This window comes from Drosophila mojavensis, unplaced genomic scaffold, assembly GCF_018153725.1.
Source record: "Drosophila mojavensis isolate 15081-1352.22 unplaced genomic scaffold, ASM1815372v1 contig_231, whole genome shotgun sequence".
NCBI classification, from domain to species: domain Eukaryota; kingdom Metazoa; phylum Arthropoda; class Insecta; order Diptera; family Drosophilidae; genus Drosophila; species Drosophila mojavensis.
Genome location: NW_025318772.1, coordinates 404,927 through 428,394, shown reverse-complemented (window position 1 = coordinate 428,394; position 23,468 = coordinate 404,927). Strand labels below are relative to the sequence as shown.

General features: G+C 40.2%; 1 protein-coding gene across 4 annotated transcripts; it reads left to right on the top strand.

Annotated features, from left to right (window-relative positions):
* The first annotated feature begins 4,767 nt into the window (after nt 1–4,767).
* LOC6574475 lies at nt 4,768–12,841 on the top strand. 4 transcript variants are annotated; one of them, XM_002000485.3, is made up of 6 exons: nt 4,768–5,123; nt 10,783–11,215; nt 11,278–11,363; nt 11,580–11,663; nt 12,141–12,391; nt 12,460–12,840. In XM_002000485.3, the coding sequence occupies exons 2-6, from the start codon at nt 10,789–10,791 to the stop codon at nt 12,584–12,586; spliced, it is 975 nt and encodes a 324-aa protein (XP_002000521.1). In that variant the 5' UTR covers nt 4,768–5,123; nt 10,783–10,788; the 3' UTR covers nt 12,587–12,840. The 4 variants fall into 4 exon arrangements, with proteins under 4 accessions (XP_002000521.1, XP_015022953.1, XP_032589772.1 ...); XM_032733881.2 differs by lacking the exon at nt 4,768–5,123 and adding an exon at nt 8,768–8,875 and having other exon boundaries at nt 12,460–12,841; XM_032733880.2 differs by lacking the exon at nt 4,768–5,123 and adding an exon at nt 10,130–10,153 and having other exon boundaries at nt 12,460–12,841.
* Nucleotides 12,842–23,468: the final 10,627 nt, after the last annotated feature.

Here is a 23,468-nt window from a genome sequence, read left to right as displayed (position 1 = left end):
TCATTCTGGACTTTTTTTATGCACACATACATACACATGCACTTATAAGCACGCGCTCTGCTAGCTGCGCAGTAAGCAGCGGCAGCGCTTATGCTGCGCTGCAATGTGGGCAATATTATGAGAATTTATTTATTAAATAATTTCTTTTGTAGACACACGATCTTAATGAAACTTTTAGAGCGTAATCATATGGTAAAAATGTGTGTACATTCCAAAGCACAAGTCTCTAGTACTTGAAATGCGTTTTTTACAAATTGGGGACGAAGGGGGCGTGGTATCCAAAATCTGTAAATTACAAAATCTGTGTATCCATTAACTCTATATACAACGCAAATTTGAAGTCTCCAGGTTTAAAAGTGTTCAAATTAGGCTGAAAAAACCAAGTCGATTTTTCGATTATTCTCGATAAAAAAGTTATCGGATGAGTTATCGAAAAAATAAAGCAAACTCGTACTGCCTATGGTATACACGAGTATGCATGCCAAATTTCAGCTCTCTAGCTCTTATATCTTCTGAGATCCTTTTGCTCATACGGACGGACGGACAGACGGACAGGGCTATATCGACTCAGCTCGTCGTCCTGATCAAGAATATATATACTTTATGGGGTCTGCGTTGATTCCTTCTGCCTGTTACATACTTTTCACAAAACCATTATACCCTGATTTCCCATTTTCAATGGGTTCAGGGTATAAAAAAACTTTTCGAGCATGTGTAGAAAACGAATCCTTTTCCAACCATCAGCTGCCAGCAGACATTTAATGGCAGTGGTCAAACGAACTTTTCGTAGAACTGAACCTTCCGGGCTCGCATCACGAGCTGGTTTCATCACACACAGCTTTCAAGTCTTTAATAAAGTTATATAAGAGCCAACTCTGTTAACACAGGTGAGGATAGAGGCGTTCCGCTCAAGGATATTGATTGAAATGTAATTTACATGAGCGATAATGAGCTTTCAGCTCTATGTGATGTCATGCCTCAATCGACCTCTCCAGCTGAGCCAACTGTCCCAATGTCAACGAGATATAAATACGGTGCCAAATGCTCAAAACTCTACTCTGTGCATAATTTGATGAAGTGTGTGTGTGTGTGTATGGCAACGGCAAGCCCTTCGAATTCCCCAGTGTGCTTATAATTAATTAACGTGCACAAATGGATTAGCATACGAATGTAGAGCAAATCGATTGCCTAGCGGTTAAATGTATCTATCGAACATAATGAGTCGCCGATTAACTAAATACAATTACCATACATATGTATACGTACATATGTATGAAAACTACATTTCTGCCTATACAACTATTTATATTTTCAAGTAGAGCATTGAGAATTTGATATTTAAATTAAATTATAAATTATAATAAAGAATATCTGCTTTTTATCCTTAACCTCAACTTCATCAGTAATTGTATTATACATATATATCAAATACCCTATAATTTCCACACATTTGCAGCATGTAACCTAAAGTTTCTGTACATATACATGCATAGATATACATGTATATTTATATATAGTCACTCTGATATTCATAAACTAAGCCATGGCATTTATATTTACTGGCAAACTTTTCCTTTCGCCCGGATTTCCTGTCTACTTTATTTGTAGAGAGCAGCAATAAAGAAAGTATTCACAAGAATGCTGCATTTTGTCAAGGACAACGAAAAGAAGAATATGAATTAATATAAAGTCGAGTGAGTCTCTGTCCCGCCTCAGCCCCACCTCTGTCCCACTGACAGCAGACATCGTGATTCTCGAGTGGTTCTGCGTTGATAAACTCACAAAGCGCAAGGGCTCGCTTCGCCCGAGATTGGCTGCCACTGTGTTTGGCGTCCTTGGCGGTCCTTGGCGGTGCTCGGTGTAGCCATCTTTATCCTTTATACAAAATCAAATAAAGTAAATAAAAAATATGTATATAGCGCGCAACAACGACCAAAAAGGAAAACACACAAAATCAACAAAGAGGCTTCGCCCCGTCCTGTGTTCTAGCCTGGCAGGATGCGCAATAAAAGAATGCTTACGATTTATTGATTTCATATTACCAAACACACACACACACACACGCGCGCGTACACACCAGCAGACATATATCTGTCTGTATAGATCAAGGCCTGTGCATAAATTTTATGCCTGAAAGTATGCAACAATCTCTCCGATTTGCAGATGTAGACGTGTGCGTGTATGTGTGTGTGACGTCGAGGTTAATGTCACGATTTCAATTTGTCAGCAACGATTCCCCGCCTCCCGGCCCCCACACACACACAGAACAGCCACGCAGACAGAAAAAACGAAACGAAATCTGGGTCAGTTTTTCGGTTTCACCCAGACCCAGACCCAGAGCGGGTGAGCGGGTATCGCTGGTTGGCCAGGGGGGGACCTGGAACCGACACAACCTCTATTCGTGCTAATGCGCCGGGCAAACACACATAGAGAATTTTTAAATGTCCGCTAATTGATACACAATCGAAACGCTTAACTAGTTCAGTTTCATTTTCCTTATAGATTCGAAACGTTTCAACTAGTTTCGTTTGTTTAGAAGAGCCAAGCTGGAGGGTTGCTGAAGAAGTGAATCTACAAAGATATTACCAATAAGCTTTGTTGTAAATGACCTAAGCGATAGTTGTATGGGAAATATTTTAATTGGAATATTTGTTTCGATTCGATTCGATTTGAATGAAGAACACATAGGAATAATATAAATTGTATGGCACACATTTGTGTAACAAACGGAGCTCATAATTTACGTAATTAAATCATAATTCATCATTTGGGCGACGGCAATTGAATAACTACAAACCATAATTCTGGCATGGATGCCAAAGTCAATAAGCACAGCAAATGATAAGCTACGAATTTGTGCGCCAATGTTTAGACAGTTGTTGGCAACGGGTTTTCCGACACACACACACCCACACACAGCACACATACATGGGAATAATTACGCTAATGTGCAGAGCACACGCAAATACAAAAGATAAATAACAACAGCTTTGAACATATCCCTGAATTAGGCTCTGCTAGGGTAGTCATAGTCACAGCGGCATTTGCTGTTGTTGCTGTTGTTGTTGTTGTTGTTGTTGTTGCTTCTGTTGCTGTCGCTGTTGCTGTCGCTGTCACTGCAACAGTCACTATTTAGATAACGAATGTTGAGCAATTATGCCCGGATTAGGCACAACTGGGTGCAAATATATGAATGGAAGCTGCAATGGTACAGGTCACCTGGGCAGCTGCTGTAGTTGGGATTTGCATAAATCCAGGCACATTTATTCAATAAGCAAAGCCAGTGCACAAGCAGCACGACACTTGACCAATCGGCTTTAAGGCCACTTAATAACCAACATGGAAGACGTTTAAGCGCCGACCCCGCCCACCTGCTCGCCCAGCAGAGGCTGATGGCCCGCAGAGCTGCCATTGATTTCGGTTGCCAGCCAGCCCAGCTCTGACCCCTTTCTCAAAGTTGCTTTAAATCTGCTATGCAAATCGAATACAACTAAATGTAAACACACACACACACACACAAATGTAACTAGTTGTCGAACGTGTATGTCTATGTGAATTTGCCCTCGCTCTCTCTCTCTCTCTCTCTCTCTCTCTCTTTCTCTTTTGCTTAGCATTTTCCAGATTTGCGTTCGAAGGGGTTTCTCCAATACTTTGTCCGTTCGTCTGACTGTTGGAAAACTTTTGCTCGAACGGCTTAACTTTTTTGCACGTGTGCGACTGTTGGGGGCAACAACACGAGCAAGAAGAAGCTGAGACAGACACAAATGTGTAAGAAGCAGCAAAGCAGGCGAATGGCCAGATTGAGTCCATGGCTTACAACATTTGTATGCAAGCACCGGCATCGCTCGGTAAATACACCCAACCATACACAGACACACACCCACACACATACGCTTAGATGTGCAGTAACCCGCTGCGTTTGGCCTGTTTTGCTATTGGCCAAATTCTTTCTTAGCTCACAAAATCCTTTATATTGTTTTCGCATTTCATTCACTTGAATTGCTTTTGCACATTCATCGCATTTCTAGCATGCTCTCGTGTAACATTGTTTTTAATAAATTTTTAAGACAGAGTATGCTAGTTTTAACAGTGAAGAGCTTTCATTTGAATATGAAATACAATCTCATCTGAATGTTGTTTGTTCACCTACATAAATTCATTATCTTGAAAGATATTTCTTAGAAAATATATATACATATGCGAACATATTGCAACTATTTATTTGTCTTCTTCTTTTATTGAAATTCGTCTGTGTTTAACCCATGAATCAGCACAATCAGTCATCAGTGTCACAGTCAACATTGTAAAAGTTATCCTAGTCAAGGTTAGTTTCGGTCTGCCGCCAACAAAAGGCGGATGAGTAATTGAGTACGCGCTCGTTAGGCTGGAACAAAGAGACTCGGAAGCTGCTCAGAAACACAGCTTAAAGTGAACTGGCAGCGGCTAATGAAAAGGAAACCTTGGCCAAGACGAGCTGGGCAGGTAAACAGCTGAACGGTAAATCACCCACATACAGGTAGACAGGTCGCAAAAGGGGCGGCAATAAACAACAGCCCAGAAGAGGGCAGCTAATTGCACGCGCTCGAACCCAGCGCAGACCACGCATCTGCGCAGACGCAACATGTTGGCAGCTGAACATGTTGCGTTTCGCACAGAGTTGGCTGTCGCGCAGCCGCAGCCGATGTTGGCTGCGCGGCCGGTTCGCTGCATTTCTTTGGCTGGGCTGGGGAAAATGGGTCAGGCTATAAAAAGGCAAGTTCAAGGCGATCGCCGTTTCAGACGTCAACAGCAGCCGTAGCAGCAGCAACAACCAAACGCGTAGTGAAATCTCAAAGTAAACGAAAGTTTTGACGAGCAACGAAAAGAAAAGAAAGAAGAAAAGAGATAGAGAAGAAAATAACATTACACTCAAACTCTATTACCGTGGTGCTCAATTGCAGTGCTGCAGGTGAATTGTGCCTCTTCGAACATCGCGTGAGCAATTCAAATCGTGCGTCCCGAAATTTCGAGAGATTGAACGAAGCTGCGTGATCCTTGTGAATATCGTTGTTTTAACTAGCCTCTGCGACACTTACAGCGTCTAATTAACTGTACGCTAGCTGAAGAGATAAACAGAAACGCAGGTGAGCAGCAAATCGCGAATTGCTAAAGTTGACAATCTACATACATATAGGTAAAAGCTTATATGCATCGAAATTATAATAATAATATTTTTATATATTTTTAAAAATATTTTAAATATTTATTTAAATTGTCTTTAGTCAACTTTTTCTGAGACACTTGTGAAACTAAAATGAATTTGCTGAACAACAATTTACCTCTGCACACATTCTCAGCAAATAGATCAACTCCTTATCAGCTTCAGAAATAATTAATTCTTAATTCAAATTGCAGCTTTATGCATACTTAATCAGATCTAATGTCCAATATTATTTTAATCTGATTAATTAAGTCTGCCTTGATAGAAACTCAACACTTGCTCGCAAGCAAAGGAAAAGCCTCGACTGCTTAGATTATGATTTTCCAATTTATATTGAATGACAGTCTAAATTAATTTCATGTTCGATTGGCATTTGACCAATTGATTAAGGTTGAATGCAAATAATCAGCTTTGGCTAGGCTTGATGCCATGGCTGTATATGGAACTGGAAGAAATAACAGCAACTGCCAGACGAATATTTGGGTCAACAAAATAACAGAACCTGAAGCATAAAATTCTTTAAAGTGGCCAGCATGAAGAAGTTTTATTTTGTATAGCGAGTTAACAACTTTGCATGAAAAAGCCAAGGCAAACAAAGCGTACGCAACGGGCTTAAGAAACTGACAGGTAGACGAAGCGAGTAGCACCTGGTCGTGCCAACGGCAGGCATTGGAGCTGGTCACAAGGCGGGGCGGGCAGGAGAGGGATCCATTTGTAGCTGGCGCACGCATTGACAGCCATATGGAAATGTGCAGTGGGGCTAGAGCCAAGCACCGAGCTGCAGTGGCAGCCACTTTTCGGGGCACCCACTGACCCAAATGTGTGGCCAAAGAATTTCAAAGGCCGCACCTTAGCAGCAGCACTATCTGTGTGTGTGTGTGTGTGTATATGTGAACTCATTTTTGTGGCTCTTTTGGCATGCCAATTAACGCCTTGCTTGGGGCTTCGTATTTGATTTGACTTCGATGCTGGATTCAATGATTGTTTTATTCATTATTAATTGCCCACAAAAGGCATAAAGTCTCTCTCTCTCTCTCTCTCTCTCTTTCTCTCGCTCTCTTTCACTAACTAAACATTTCTTGTTGTCGCATGCCTTAACCCATTTTCTAACCACATTGCTTTGCTCAATTTGTCTTACAAATTCCATGACTTTGACTTCCATATATATATATATATATATATATATATATATATATATATATATATATATATGTATATCTATATGTATTTATATATTTGATTTTTTTTTCTTCAGCGTAGCCTAAAGCAAGTCTTTCTGTAACTTTCATTCATGCAAGACATTTGATTGTGGCTTTTGTTGTTGTTATTGTTGTTCGTTTCTTTGGCATTTTGCGGCTTCTACTTTGTCAACATGGTATGTTGTTGTTGTTGTTATCGTTGTTTGTGTTGTTGTTGCCCAGTTGGAGGTGAAAGTTTTTCTTTACGTTGCTCGGAGCGTGTTCAATCGATTTGTTAGTTTAATCCTACGGCAAGTGTTGTTGCCCTTAAATATCATATTCTTTATAAATATGGAAAAAATATTTTCAATAAGCTTTTTAAAAAGGCATGTTAAATTGTCGTTAATAGGATATTGAAGAAAAAAAGTATTTGCCGGAAAAAATAAATAAACAAAATGAATGAAATTTAAAATATATAAAATAAATATAGAAATAAAAAAAAATAAATAAATAAATAAATGAATAAAATGAATGAAATTTAAAATATATAAAATAAATATATAAATAAAAAAAATTAAATAAATTTTAAGTTAACAATATAATATAAACAATATATATAAATAAGTATAATATAAAATATATACATTTAAAATAAAGAAATGAATTAATTATCTTAAACCACAAAATATTAATAATAATTATTTAGTGTGTTTTTTTTGTCTAATGAATAACATCTATTCAAATTCTTTGAGATATTTAATTTATAATTGTTATAAAGTCTTTAATGTTAAATAAAAACTGAGTGATAGCAAGGAATGAATGAGTTGAATATCAATAGAAAATGCATAAAGCTGAGCTCCTACATATGAGAAAAAAATAAATGAATATATATATTTATTTAAAAGTAAATATATAAATTTATACATTTCAATGTACACTGCAATTTATTAATATATTATAATAAATATATTTCTATGTTTAAGGGTCTAAGTCACAAACTTCTTTACTATATATATTGTCATTAAAAATATATATGTATATAAATATAAAAAGAATTTATTTATTTATTGCTTTTATACAATTTCTCTAACATCTAAATTTTAATGCAAGAATTTCATTTATATAAATGTACTTTTAAAAGTTCCGTTTCAAGTGTTTATTCATATTCAATCATCTCTAGCTATTCAATTTTCATGACATTTTCTAATTTCCATTTAAAGTTTAAAAAGTTCCATCTCTGCCAAATGTCTGGTAAATCGTGACAGTTGCAATTTGGGCATCAAGTGCAATATTATTATAATAATAATAGTAGAGCGAGCTGCAATTGGTTCTGCTTTCATGACGCTTAAGTGTTACGTGCCCATTGGGGTCAGGTAAAAGTAAACTTGCTGCAACTGCAGCTGCAGCTGTTGCATGACACATGCAACTTTCCTTTAAACTTGACAAGGCCTAATCTATATGAATATAGTGTTTATATTTATATAGTATATATAGTGTTTATATTTATATATGAAAAATAGATAGCTATGCAAATTAAAACGGCTCTTCGATTATGCCCAGCGGATTGCGTCATTTGTGTGTTGGAAACCCGCTGGCACCTGTTACAAAATAACTCATCAGAAATGTGAACAGAAATGTCACATTTTCCAAATCGCATTGAAATGCGACACAGTGTGCCGTTAGGCCGCGCACGTCGCACTGCGCCATTTGGTCATTCAGCGAAACGAAAGACTTAAGACACGAACTTGCTGGAAAGTTCAGAAAAAGATTTAACTACGAACGGGATTTGCGCCTTCGGCTGACTAACTTTTAGTTTTACGGCTTTAATCGTATTTCTGTTGTGGTCAATAAACCTGAAGGTACTCGAATTCTTGGCCAAAAAGAAAGTGAAACGCCACAAAGCACACGCGAGCGTTTGTATATACAAACTCACATTCGAGTTTCTCTTGGCGCAAAACCAGTCGATGACAGCGCTGTGCTGTTGTTAACCGAAAATGAGCAGCGGCAACAACAAGCGAGAGATAATCTGGCTCTCACAGAATGAATCAGCGTCTAACCGCACACACACATACCTATATAAAAAAAATAAATATATATATAGGCGCAAGTCGAGTCGCAAATCACGAAGAGACTTTCTCAGCTTTGACTTTGGACCACATTGAAAATGAAACGCATATCGAACAGACCGCAGATATTGCAGACAGATCAAATGTTAATTGACCATAGAACCCACCTGAATCAAGTCAGCCAAGTTAACTCCTGCTATTTGGCATTTAACGTGTGCTTCGTTTGCTGCAGCTTTTTTTTTTTTTACACTTTCTAATTTTGTGTGTCCAAGTCCATTCGGCATTGTATTTAAAATGTATAAAAAATCATTTTAATTGCGGTTACTCGACGCAAGTGTGTAAATTATTGTTATTACTGGCTGCACTTGTGTTTGCTGACTTAAATAGAGTAAATGCCTCTTCCATAGCTGCTGTTGTCGCTGGCCGTGAAAGTAAGAGTTGCGTGCCTAACAGTAAAGAGAGTAAAAACTATGAACCATAAACACAGTTAACCACAAAACTCCAATCAAAATTCAATTCAATTTCTCATATGTATTATGATATATCACGTGAAACTCGCCGATGCGTGTAAAATGCTCATTACTGAAGCAAAATAATCTGTCTTATATGATATGGGCATGTTATAACATGATGGGAGGCTTAGAAGACTTAATTGAGAATTGAATGAAATTAGCTAGGAATAATACAATTCTTATATAATTATTATATTTAATTAATTTATTAGCTGTTATTAGTCGCCCATAGATATTTATGCTGCTTAGTAAAAGCATTTTACGTCACAGAAAACTCTCGGCAAATTCATGAGTTGCGATACACACTGATCGATGGCTCACGTTCCGGCAGATAGAGCACAAGAAAGACACGTTCCCATGGAACCCGTTGGCCGTTGCAAAGTGCTGTTGCACGTTCCTAACAGCTTTCTAAATTTACATAGGCGCCATAATTATAAAAGCGATCCACAATGAGTCGAACTGTGTCGCAAGTTGATTAATGATCGCCGGGCAAAACAATTTACATTTCTATGGCAAATCTGATAGCCGTTAGCAGCTGAAGGCACTAACAGCAGCAGAAGAAGAAGAACCGGCCGCTGCTGACCCATTATGTTGGCCTGTTTCTGTTTGTTTGTGAGTGGAACAGGTTGTTGGGCAATTAAATGGAAATCAATGCAATCGCAATCGCATGTGCCAGGCCCCATGGAGAGCGATTGGCATTCTTGCCGGCTCCAGCTGCTCCGCTCGCCGGCTGCACTCTCATTATGATATTTTAACGGTAATATGCTGCATGTCATCTCGCCGTGTGTAAGAACCGCTAGAGCTGAACTGGTTCTACTGGCAGCGGAGAGAACAAAATATATATAAACACACAGATAATTGAGACTGAAAGATTGCACAGCCTCACCTCACACAGCTCAGAAGTCGCAGCTAATTTGCCATTTGAATATTGAGATATGTATAAATGTACGAGCACCTGAGTATGTGTGTGTTTACGTGTGTGTTAACTGGAGTTTCAGGAAGTCTAGCTCTATGACTCTAATTGCATTTTGCCACCTCGCACGGCGGCTTTCTTGCTTTGATATACATACATAAGTATATATGTATGTGTATATAATCAGAGTATATATTTTCTAGTGCACTTGACATCAGCTTTATGTTTTGGCTTTGGTGCTTCGACTTGGTCTTGCCTCGCGCTGCGCAGTCTTGGCCAATTTGGTATGTTTTGGCCGCTTTCTTAGCGGCTCTCTAATATGGCCTCTGCCACTGGGGAACAGGTTCGCTTTGACCGAGACACTGGCATTTTAATTGCGCGCAGTTAGACTTGTTTTGTCTTTTGGCTCGGAAGTGGCTCGCTTTGAGTTTAATTACACTCCACAACAACTTTCATATTTTCTACTTCCATTGAAGCTCGGATTCGGCGTGTGAAGTCATCGTCGGACTTCAGCCTAACAATGGATTCTGTATATAGTTATTATCTAGAACCCAAAATTTTGGGCATTTCGATTGTCTGCCTTGGCAAACGCCTCTCACATTAGCTCTTTTATGTTATATCACCTGGCTAGGGGGCGAATGAGAACACGCATGCAGTCAGCGCATGATTTGGGCCAACTATTTCATGTAACTGCACGTGCACAGCGGCCACTATTTGGTGGATCAATTGTGACTCGATTGCGTTTTGTGGACTCATTTGCATGCCCGAATCGTTCGCGGGTTCAAGCAACCCGCAATGTGAAAGTGTTATGTGGATGTTGCGATTGGGGTCTCGCACAAATTTGAAATGCGCAAAACGAAAGACTGAAGACACAAACTTGATGCGACTGTTTCCTTTTCTATTTCGCACACAGAGCGCCATGTTGAATCAACGCAAGCTACAGGCCTACTTGCTGCTCTGCATAGTGGCTAGCAACTGCCTGCTGCTCACCTTCGCCTTTCCCCAGCAGGAGCTCTACCAGCGACAGCTGGCCCAATCCCAGTCCCAGTCCCAGTCCCAGTCCCAATCGCGGTCGCCAGTCTATCGGCCCGAGAGCAGCGGACGCAAGTATGCCGTGAAGCCGAACGCCTCCAAGAAGGTGGCGCTGGATGACATCGAGGATGATATCGAGGGCAATCAGATACAGGAAACCGTGAGCGGACCCGGTGGCTTCACCTGGTCAAACATGCTGTCCACCGTGATGACCATGTTCTTCAATGGAGCCGCCAATTCGCCGACCAAGTCCGACGATGTAGACAACTCAGTTGGCTTGGGCGGCAGCCCCTGGGCCAATGTCATCTCCATGGGTACGTCTCGCACGCTACACATAAGAGTTGCATGGCTTTATTGATTGCCTCTTCTCTTTCAGGTCTGCGCATCATTAACACGCTCTTGGGCGGCGGCGCGCCCAGCGACGGCATCGACAAGGTCGATAACGGCGGTTCTCCCATGCAGGTAATTGGCCTATTCGTCATACTCTTTAAGCCGTTCTCTTTTGCCATTGTGCCACTTTTTTGGATATGTGTTTTGGCCGCTTTCAGTTTGCTTTATACTTATATTTATACTCATCTGGTGATTGGTCTCTTTCTCTTCTTTTGTATTATTTTTATTTTGTTTTGCATTTTATACTTATTTCCTACTATTCCTCAACCTAAAAACCAATTCGCACAGGGCATCTTGGCGGCTGTGCTGTCGTCCGTGTTGGGCACCAGAGATCCAGATCAAGTCAACTCGATGGCCAAGCAAGCTGGCGAGGTAAACCATTATTGCTTACACACCGAACGCACACGAAAAGCAAGCACTATGCAACAAAACAAAGGCGCACAGATAAATTCAACTATTGCTTGTGGACTTGACTCCGCTGCAAGCAGTTCAAAACAAGCCCCGCCTGCAAGCAGTTTACTCTATTTGCTGCAGCCATTCAAGAAATCAAACAGCTTTTGTCAGCTTATGACTTGCCGTGGAGTTGAAAAATTAAAAAACTTTATTTCTGAATACATACCTAACATTAGCTTTGCTTTGTTGCATAGTGTTGCCAATGTAAATTATAGTACACACATTACACTACACGACATACACACACACATTTACACTGCTATTCATAGATATACATAGTTATTGGCACAAAACTAATTAACTAATGCTTCCCTATTACCTCGCCTCTTACACACACACACAAACATCCACACCTTACCAACACTTTCTACCAACTCTCGACGCTCCCATTCACAGTTCATACAGATCGTTATGAATCTGCTGGACGCACTGAAGACCTCTTTCTCGCACCGCTCGCTCACCGCCCGCTCCCTGGGCAAACGTGACTCGGTGAGCGATGCAGCCGTCGCTGGCATTGCGCTCCTCAAGGGCTACGTTCGCACCTACCGCAACGCGGACGACAAGTGCATGCAGCGCTACATGTGCGATGCCAATACGGACTGCGTGCGTGAAATCGGAGGCAGCAGCATCTTCTGCCAACTGGGATCGTGAGTAGACCTCTTCTCTGTATGCTTAACCAATGACTATATATATCTGTCAATAATTTACTCTGCAGCTATGCCACTAGCTACATGCTTGGCCGCAGCAGCAACACCAGCTTCGAGCACCTGTATGATGCTGGACGCAGAGGGCGTTCCGGCTTCGATTGTCGCCAGCTGTATCTGGAGTGCAATGAGGTCTAAGGCGTGGCGAGTGCTACGAATTGATGGCACAGTGACTGGACGACTTAAAGTAAATTAAACTTATTAAATTAAATTAATTTATGTGCTTACTTGAAACTAGGTCTTAGCTATTTATATTATTTATTTATTTAAATTCTGTATTTATTTAAAATGCTTATGCAATTGCAAAAACAATTTGCGTTTCTCAAAACGCGCCATTTCTCTGTAATCTACTGCGAAACAAAAAATTAAACAACAAAAAAAAAAAACCTTACAAAAAGTTAAGTGTGTATTGATGCGAATTACCTATAATTTTTATATTCTTTAAGCGGTTTAAGTGGGAACGTTTAATATAGCTATTGAAAGCTGCCTGCGTTTCACTGCTTAGTCATATCAAATAGCTATTGTCCGCCAACGACCAGTACTCAATGTTCAAGCAGTGTACTTTCGCTCGTTACTCTACACTGCAAGCAGGAAAAGTCAAGCAGTGTGAAAATTCAAATTTCAGCGGCAGTTACTCCATAAATGCAGAGTGAAATAAATTCTCGAGTTCGTTAAGTAGACTTCAGGCGGTGGTTGCAGATATTTACTATGAATGTAATCCAATTTCTGCACTAGTTGACGGCATACTCGGCTCAAAGTGGAATAGAACGACGCTCTTGGGTGCATTCGGGCAATCTGTAAAAAGTTCGAAAATAACTATGGAAACCGTGAAAGGACTATTTTGGCTAGCACTGTGTGACTGTAGCTGCAACTCGAAACTTTCGCCATTTTGATAAACGTTGACGCACTAAAATTTATTAGGCAGACTGACGACGACGAACCTGAAATAAAATGAAGCTATGCTAATAATAATATGCATATCTACACCTCGACGTTGCACTACGAAAAGCCCAACACATTTTCAATGGCCTAACTATCAGCATCTAGAATGAGCGCAACAGCACGAGAGTTGCTAGGCGTGAGCTACGCGCATTGCATTCCAATTCGGCAGCCACAGCAGCAGCAGCAGCAGCAGCAGCCTCCAAAGTTATGATTAATTTGTGCTAGCCAAGTTTTGCCGTTTACCAAAAAGTTGGCCGTCATTTAAGCTGCTGCTGATGCCGTTGCCGTTGCCGTTGCTGTTGCCGTTGCTATAAGTTATATAAGTTACCAACAACTGCATATCGTGTGGGCCACCAACAGGAGCAGCAGCAGCAGCAGCGGCAGCAACTGGGTAGTAATTAAAAGACGCTGCTGCCGAACGCTTAAAATTCCATTTAATTACGCTGAGTGTTGAATATCTTGAGAGCGCTAATTAGAACTGGAACTGGCTTGCAAAACTTTTCGGACAGCAACTGCAGACAATATCGAGAAGTTGTCGCACAGTCGACGCCCCAATTTATTATTTCAGTCATATCCTATTATGCTGTCCGCCTCGCCAGTGAAACAATCGAATTTAAATAATCATCTAATTTGTGCTGCAGCAAATGGAGCGGCGCATCGCTAAACATTTAATTATTTTCACATTTTTATTTTATTTTTGACAAACTTTAATTGTTTTACGTGCTTTGTTTGAATCTATCTCTAAATGTTGTGCAGTGAAACTAGTTTATGTAATGGCATTATTTGTGTTTGCTAATTTTAATTGATTAAGTGAATAAACAGAGAGAGGGAGAGAGAGAGAAACAGAGAGAGCGATGGAGGTGAGAAACATAAATATGTGATGTTATGTTTTAGAATTCTGCATAATTATTATTCCGAGCTCAGAAAACATTTGTTTCCTTGTTTCCAGAAAATAATCCGATTGGTATTTTAGCATTCCTGCTGAAATAATGAAATGTCATTCAACTATGTATATATGTATAATATGATGGGGCTCCCTTGGAGCAATAACACAATTTGATTCGTCTAAAATAAGAGTTTTTTTTTTATTACAATTACAAAAAAGATAATTACACGTGGTTACTAACCAAAAATAAGAGAATCACCAATTAAATGTTCATGCTCCTATTCTTCATTCAGTTGAATTGAAATTATTCTTCATTCAATTATTACTTAAAATTAAAAATTAAAATTTTATAATATTTGATATAATATAATATTGATTTAATTTCTTATTGAACTTTAATTTGTTAACTATCTCTTGTTATAGTATACTACTTACTGATCTTATTCGATAGGTTATTTGTATTGATCGATATGAGGCACACATATGTATGTATGTAAAGCTCACAAACATATGTATGATCAGTGAACTACATGAACACAACGCTTACATATGTATACAGAATTTCAATAAGGTTACTTGGCTATTTGTTTGACTGTGTTTATGTTAATATATAACAAGATCTGTTACCGAATTCACTTTGTGTTAGCGCTCGACCTACTAATGTCACAGCACTCAATTTATGGTGTCTACTCAGCTCAGAGAAACAGATATATTCAGAATGGAATTGAAGCACAAGTCTGACTGTGCGATGACCCGAAGTTTCATTATTGCAATGGTAACACCGAAATGATGTCGAGGTAAAGCCAAAGCTTGCTATAATATCCTATGACCAGGCACATGAACAAGAAATAGAAACCCTGCCTGCCATTCTGCATCTTAGTTAATAAGCCAAATTCTATTTGAAGTTATTTTCTAAACTTAACTCCCGTTAATTATTAAACACATATATTTTCTACTTATGCCATTTAAATCAATAAGAAACTTTCAGCTGGAATGCAACATTTTGCTTTAAATAAATTTTCGCCTCTTATAATTTATGTGAGAGATTTCAAATTTATTTGCTAAACAGCGCTGGGAGCTATTTGACGGGTTTGCTAAAAAAAAAAACAAAAACAAAAAACAAAAATACAATTATTGACATAGATATACATACATACATACATACACTAAAGCAATGTGACAATTGCCGAGTAAACAAAATCAAAAATTTTGCACTAATCCGCGGCAGCTTAGCTGCAATTGTTGAGCGTATTTGTCAAGCCAGGGCTTTGGAAATATATGTTACGCCCCCTTTTTTTGATTGTTGGCGTGGATAAACTGCTCAAATGGCTGCCACAAGCAGCAGCAACAACAACAACAACAACAACAGCCAGCGCACAAAAGAAGTCCCATTAAAAATGTAATGTTTGCATACAACAATTTCCTGCGGGCAGCAACAAGAGAGGACTCGGTGCATGCAGCACGAGCCGAGAACAGCAAAACAAACAGGAACCCAAATAAACCACAGCGGAACGACGAGCCGTGAGGCTCAGAGCAGCGGGTCGCCGTGCAGGCCGTTAAATCGATACACTAGAAAGCGACACAAAACCAATAACGTGTGACACTGTGCCAAATTTGCTCACGGCTTTTTAGAAGGGGTGGTGGTGTGTGGAAGGGGCAACGCTGAGCGGATGGGTCGCATCCTAGTGGGTCCGCACTATGCCACGAAACCATTATCCAAAAGCCCCCGGGCGGCATGTACGCTTGCACATGTGTATTCCCCTTTGTCTGTGTGTGTGCATGTGTATGTGGGTGTGGAGCATGTCAGTGATTGTCACCATCAGCGTCGGCAGCGAAAAATGCGTCGTTATTGGCTTTTTTGTGACACAATAAAAAGAAAACGAAAAAAAAAGAAGTGGAAGAGGCCAAATCAAAAGGCAGCAGAGCCGCAGCATCCGCGCCAATCCGCATTCGCATCCGCATCCGCATCCACTTTTGATACATCCATGTGTGAAATGCGCAACAAACTCGGATTATTCGTGCTTTTATTACCTTGTTTTGTTTTGTTCTCTCCTTATACATATACATATATTTTACAGATTATGTTGTATTTGTCTGGCAGGCAAAAGACTGAAATTGAATACGATTTAAACATTGTTTGATGTGATTTTTCACTAAAACATCCTTAAGGGTTACTGGTTTGACAAGCGATTAGGCAAATTCAACCAGGATTTAAGACTCTGCCGACTTTTATATACTTCATTCTTATTCTTATTCATATTCTTCTGGAAACGCAGTTTAGCTAAGCGCCAAAAATTCTTTGCATCTTCGACTTTGGACTTTTGCAGTTGAAGCTGATGTGGAATACTTAAGTTGCTTTACTTAATGTCGTATTCATTCAGATGAGCCGCAAAAGAAAAAATTATCCATATAAATATTAAGGTAATAATAATATTATAATCAATAACTAAAGCTATTTTTTTAAAATAATAATTCCCAACTGGGTCTATTTCACACAGTTTTCCCTATAGTTTTTACCACTGTTACCTATGCTGCATTTTCCATAATACATTTCATAGTCCATGCAGAATTCCGGCAACTTTGCAGCTTTGGCAATTTGGTTATTTTCAACTTTCCGAGAGCTACTCGAAATTCATATGAAATTTCTCTGTGTTTGGGTCACGTAAAGCAAATGATGGAGCATTCTTTGGTATATGAAATGTGCGGATTTGCGTATTGAATTATTCAGAAAGGGGGCTTCGGCTCTAAATATTTAATTGAAATGTGAATCCATAGGCAGCCCAGAGCGCGCCATTTGGCAGCCCTCAACACGTGTGCAGCCTGGCTAATGCCTTCGCCATGGACCATGCTTAATCTGCGGCTCCATTTTGCATTTTGACATAATGTTCTTTCTATATTGGAAAGCGAGGCGGGCCACACATACTCCATGTGGCTTGGCTGGCCAAATAACCAAAAGCCATTTGGCCGCTAACTACTTTTCGTGTTGGCCCCAAAAGCCGAGCCGACTCTTGCGAGCGGACCTTATCGGCTGAGGAATGCGCCCGCATAGGCTCATTTTGCTTCGTTTGCTGGGCTATTGGAGGTCCATTGCCGCAGTGCCCACTTCCCGAGATGTGGATGTAAACAAGCTGTCAGAGCGACAGCGACTAACATCCATTTGATTTGCTAACGACGATTGCTCTACTCTCCAGCCGTTGAGTGACTCCTCCAATGGCACGCAGCTAGACCGAGAGAAAAAAGCATTAATTAAGCAGCCCGAAGAACATCTTGTTAACTGACTTTGATTAATGTCTACACGAGAATTGATTAATTAATAGATACCCTTTGCTACTCAACTAGGCAAAGAAATTTTGAAAACATTTCTTTTTTCTCTCTACTTGAATAGAATTGTTGCGTAAGTCAAAATTCCATCTCTATAATTGTTGCTTCATTTTATTTTTTGATCTCCTTGCCAATTTTCAATATACGTGCGTAATAAATTGCTTTGTCTTTGGGGTTTCCCGTGAAATTCCATTCAGTTTTATTTGCTCAACCTTTCGCAATTCCCTTGAAATTCCAATTCAATTTCGAATTATATATTAAATTTTCTAGATAATTAAGTTTTGCAATTTAATTGATTCTCACTCTCTTCTGACTCTAGTTTATTTATTTCTCTATCCTATGTATATTTCCAGTTTATTGTTCAACATTTTGTTTTCCTCTACCGCATCGATTGCCTTATTGATGGCTCCTTATGATGTCGTCTCATTCATTTAATCGGCGTAATGCGGATTTGATGACCCCACTGTAAGCGCATACAAAGTTCCACTCTTGCGGCTGGACTCGCGATTTGGCAGATGAAATTTAACTGCCCGGCCCCGGCATGCCCCGCCCCCTATGAACTGTTCCGCAGCCGGTCACTACACGTTGTATTTATAGCGCCTGTTTCAGCCAGTTTCATGTCGAACTTATCGACGCCATCTCCAACTGTCCATCGGTTGCCATTGCAATGGGCGGATGTAGTGCTATCTCTCTTTATTTTCTCTTCCCTCTCTCTCTCTCTCTTTCTATTTTTTTGGCGACTCTTAGTTGTTGTTGGTGTTGTGCCTGGGTGGACGGCACAAATTGCTTAAATTGGAAAATTGCTGGCGCTGCGTTTGTGCGTCCATTTGCCGTTCGGGGTTTCTTTTTTTTTTTTTTTTTTTTTTTTTTTTTTTTTGTAGCATGTGAGTGAACGAAAAAAAACTCATCCAGCTGGCAGCTATGCGCACGGCTCGCCTTGGTTTTGCCTAACGGAAAAATGTATATATATTGCATTTATCTTTTATTGGTCTCCTTCTCGGCGTATCTTGCTCAGTGCTTGTTGCCATCAAATCAATATTCGATTGATGCCAATACTATTATCATTTTATTATGGCCATTTATTTGTCAGGCGGAACAGCAGCAGCAGCAACAACCACTCAATACATTCTCCTTTTTTCCTGTTGCCTGCTGTGCCTTTAGCCAAATTCAATTGTCTGAGCAAATTAGCAGCCAAAATTGATTAATTGACTTGATCCGATTGGGTTCACGGACCACGTTGCTCATCAATAAAATGTGCCTGCTAATAGATTTCCAGCTGTCCAGCATTGCATTGAGCATTGTCTCCCTCACTCCCAACGCTTTAATGCTCATCCATAGCACTGGAAGTCTTTAAGTTCATAAAGCACTTGATTGACTTGAGTCGGAACCCTTTCACGCTTTTTATCTCATCGATAAACCCGGAGTTGGAGCTAGGCCTATAAACTTTCCACTTGCCTCAGCAGTTGGCCAAAATTCTGACTTGGGATTTCTTTTGAGAATGTCATAAAATTGTAACAGCGAGGTCAATAACAGGAGTCAAGCATGGCTGGTAAAGGCTCGACTATAAGATGCCCTAAATGGGCGTCTGGTTGACATATGCACCTTATAGGAGCAGGCTATAGAATAGAACTCTGAAAAAGTTCTAAGACCTGTAAATTCCCTAGTTTTAGAGCTGATCTTAATCAACTTTTTTCTGTTTGCTTTTACAGATCACCCACAATGCATATACCCTAGTCTAGCAACTCGAATAGGGTATCTCAATAGTACACTTCACATAGTTTATTTCCCAGCTCCCAGCTCAACAATTTTTACGACTATAGGGTACAAAAAAATAAAAATGTTGAACAATTTCGGCCGATGGCTGACATCTTGGCCCGCTTAAGGCATCGTCGCTTGATGCTGAGACATAAATATGGCGCGGCCATAAAAAAGTTGGCCTGGCTCACCTTATTAGCTTTTTAATTGCACTTGTCGAATCATTTTTTTATTGGCCTTTAAATGTTGGCCGGAATTAAAGCAATTGTCGGCTGCTTACCAATAAATATCCGAATCTGGGGCATAAACAGGCGCCCGCAAATGTTGCAGGCTTTTTATTGTTGTTTTGCATGTTTTCGCCGCTGGCTAATTAAAATTTGTTCGCCAATTGGTTTAATTAGAGCTGCGCCAGCCATCAAATGATCAAATAAAAACAAGACTAAACACACAGAAAACAAACAGAGAAAAAAGAGAACACAAAACAATACAGTCAACATTTGAGCTGCAGACTCGCTTTGCATTTGTATTTTATGCAGACAGACAACATAAATTGTTCTACACATAAAACTCAAATGTGCTGAGCCTGAGCATGTTATTGTCTTGGCCAGGTTAATTACGCTTCTTTTGGAATTTCAATTGTTACTCTGCAAATTTGTTGTTGTCGCCAGTAAAATCTTTAAACAGTTGAACAAATATTTTGAGTAGAAATCATAATGGCATCCAGATAAGAGGAACTCCTTTCTCTTCGGCTGGCTCTTGACAAATATGTTGCAGGCGTAGGCATTGTTGTTCGGCTGCTCCGACTTGATTTGTGGCGTGGAAAGTTTGCTATCTGCGGCCAAGCATCATCGTCAGCATCATCATAATTTTTGCTGCTCGCTTATCGAACGCCAAAAAGTTCGAGCATAATGTATAAAGCGCTTCAGTGTTGGCCCATAGTTTTTACCGAAGTTTGGCCAACGAATTTTTGTGGTATTCCGAATTCGGATACGAATGAAGATGATGCTGCTGCTGCTGCTGATGATGATGATGATGATGATGATGTTGATGATGCTGTTGTCAAGCTGGCTGTTGTTTTTTGCCGTTGTTTGCTTGGCTTGTCAGTTTACATAAGAGTCTGTGTGTATATTGAGCATACGCCACGTGCGCTTCGTTTATACAGCATAAGTTATTCATGCCAAAGTAAATGCTGCCATCACTTAGCCATTTGGCCTGTTTGCACTGCAGCCGTAGCCACAAATTGGATTTCCCGTAAAGTGCTCCCAGGCACAGTCCGGCTGCAGGCGGGCAAGTGCAGTTGCCAATTTCAAATATGTATTTATAACGGGCCTCTGCACCTATCAGCACTAATAGCCCCACCAATAACGGCAATACAATGCCCAGCCTGGTCGAGTGCTAAGCACACCCTATGCTCGCAGCGCGCCAAAGGACCGCAGATAACGCCGATAAGCCGCTGGGACCGCGGCTGATACTCTGTGGCGGCAACAGCATCCAGGCCGCATTCCCAATGCAAATGCTCTTGATAATGCTTTGCATTCGCAGACCGAGCCAGACTAGGCAATTTGCACCGTGCACGCACAGCATCCAGCTCGCATAGATGGCTGAGAGGCACCTGACAGCCTTGGCTGCCTTTTATCCAGTTGCCTAGGCCGATGAGGCTAATGCCAATCGAATTAGATTCGCCGCATGTCATTTATCTTCGTCAACCCTGAGCGCTTCGCATGCAATTCGATAAAGCATAGCTATGGCAATGTGTAAAGCAAACGCGTTGCTTCCTAATAATCCTCTTAAGCATTAAGTTTTCAATAGCTTTCACAGCTGATTTCAAATACAAGCTATTGTCAGCTCTCATGGTATACTCGTGCATGCAAGCCTTAATGCTGCTTAAAACTGCTTGCTTTAAGCCCAGTCAATAAAACAAAAGGCCACAAAATATTACAGCCAACACTTTGCTGAAGAGTTTTCAAAATGCATTGCATACTTTTAAGCTGAGAAATAAATCGAAGGCAAGATGATTAATTAGCTTTAATAATAGTTTTTAAACTTTAAACTTTTATTAATAATAGTACTCCTTTTTAAGTAAAAATAATTAAACTATAACTGCTTTAGTATCGCATTGAATAGCTAATATGGCAGTTCCAGTTAAAGAAAATATATAAAACTGAAGTTAGTCTTACCATACGATATTACATTTGCATCGTATAATTAAACGCTTAATGTAAGAAAAAGTCTTGAATATGGCGGAAATAAATTTGGCGCCATGAAGCTTTGATGAATAAAAATAGACGGCAGATAAAATTCGCAATTTGCCATTGATGCTAAAGCCACAAAAAGCTAAAGGTGAAGCGTAAACAAAAACCTCCAGATATGCAAATAATTCTCATAGCAGAACTCAACCTTTGAAATCGAATTGAAATGGAAGTCGGGTACATTTAGAACAGAAAGAGAAGAAGACAAACGGCAAAGTCAAAATGAATTTATTCATTTCCAGCAATGTCAATTGAAAGAAAAAAATAAAATATATTTAATGCGACATTTATTTGAACTAATTGAAAGTTATTTGGCTTGTTTTGCTTAGTTTTCTTATTCAATTAGCCAAAGTTTTGTATTTTTTAGTCGTTCCTGAATTTAAGGCCAGAGTCAACAGCTTTGGGTGAGAGTCGAACTGCCTCTTATTTATTTACTCTAGACGTTTAGGACTTTTGGCTTGTACACACTTATTTACTGTTTGCCGAAATGCGAAACCGCAAACACAACTAAGGCCCAGAGTCAACGGAAAACACTCCAAAGGCAGCACCGCACCCCACCTGCCTCCTCCGGCCAGAGCAGCAGCCGAACAAAACATGCGAAACTGTGGAGTGGCTGCTGGAGTGACGCTTGCATGCGGCAAAGTTAAACCAGAAATACTTTACCCAACTTAAATGCCTTTCAGGCAGACCACACAGCAGCGGACTGAGAAATACTGGACGTCAAACAGCGGAAGGCGTAAAGCAGAGAAAAGGCCGTCTCTTAGACGAGCAGCCAAAAAATATGTAAAAAGCCGCTCGTTCACAGCAAAAAGCTAAAGAGAGTTGGGCGAGGCAGCGAGGACCTTGAGGGGAAGTACGGCAGGTTGCCCACACAGAGACAGAGACAGAGGTAGAGGCAGAGGCAGAGGCAGAGGCAGACATTGAAAACATTTCCACCCCCAACCCATTCAGAGACAGAAGCTGAATCTGCTGCTGGGCAGTGCGAAGTTGGCCTCGATGTTAACACAATTAAAGGGGAGGCAGCTGGAAGTGGTGCTCGATGACCGACAAGTCGGTGCAGGATGTCATTTTGTGCACTTGCCTTCGCTTCCTATGTGTTTTGAAGTCATTATTTTTCATCATCTTTCAGCTTTTTGCTCGGCCAGCAAAAAGGGACAAGTCACGCCGGGCACTTGCCCAGCTTTCCTTATCCAAATATTGAGAAAAAAGACTGTTTCTCCAGAGCATTGCACGAAAATAAAAACGAGCAGCAACACAACAACAGCAAAAAAAGGAAGATAGATACCCAAACTGTATCATATTTTATAAAATTCTTTGGAAGTCACTTAAAGTGTCCTTGCGATGTATCTGGCGTTGTCCTGTGCTAAATTTATTCGTGTAATTTGATTGCGACACAAAGGCCAACAACAAATTGTGTTTCACATCTAATGTAAACGAAACTCACACAAATAATTATTCTACGATGGGAGCAACTCAGTTATATTAGAGTAAAATTTCACATTTTGCAGGAGCCAAGCTGCCATTTATGGATAGCAAATGCAGCGCAGTTGCAATATAAACAGTTGATAATGGGCCATAATTGAATGTTGAATCAAATACTTGTAGCTAAACCCTAAACCTATTAGCTGACATTAAAAGTGATTAAAAAACTGCTGCCATTTCGTGTGTCCGACTGATTTTTGACTTTTTGCACGGCTTGCAAGCTAATTATGGCAAATTGAGGTAAGCTTTTCGCCTGCGAGAGGCGTGCCCCACGCACTTTAGTCGCTGCAGCCAGCCAGGGATGTACTTAACATGCACTTTGGGATGTTGCTTTCGTGCTCTCTGCTTAAAACTACAAAGCGTCAGCCGGTTTCATCTAGGTTGG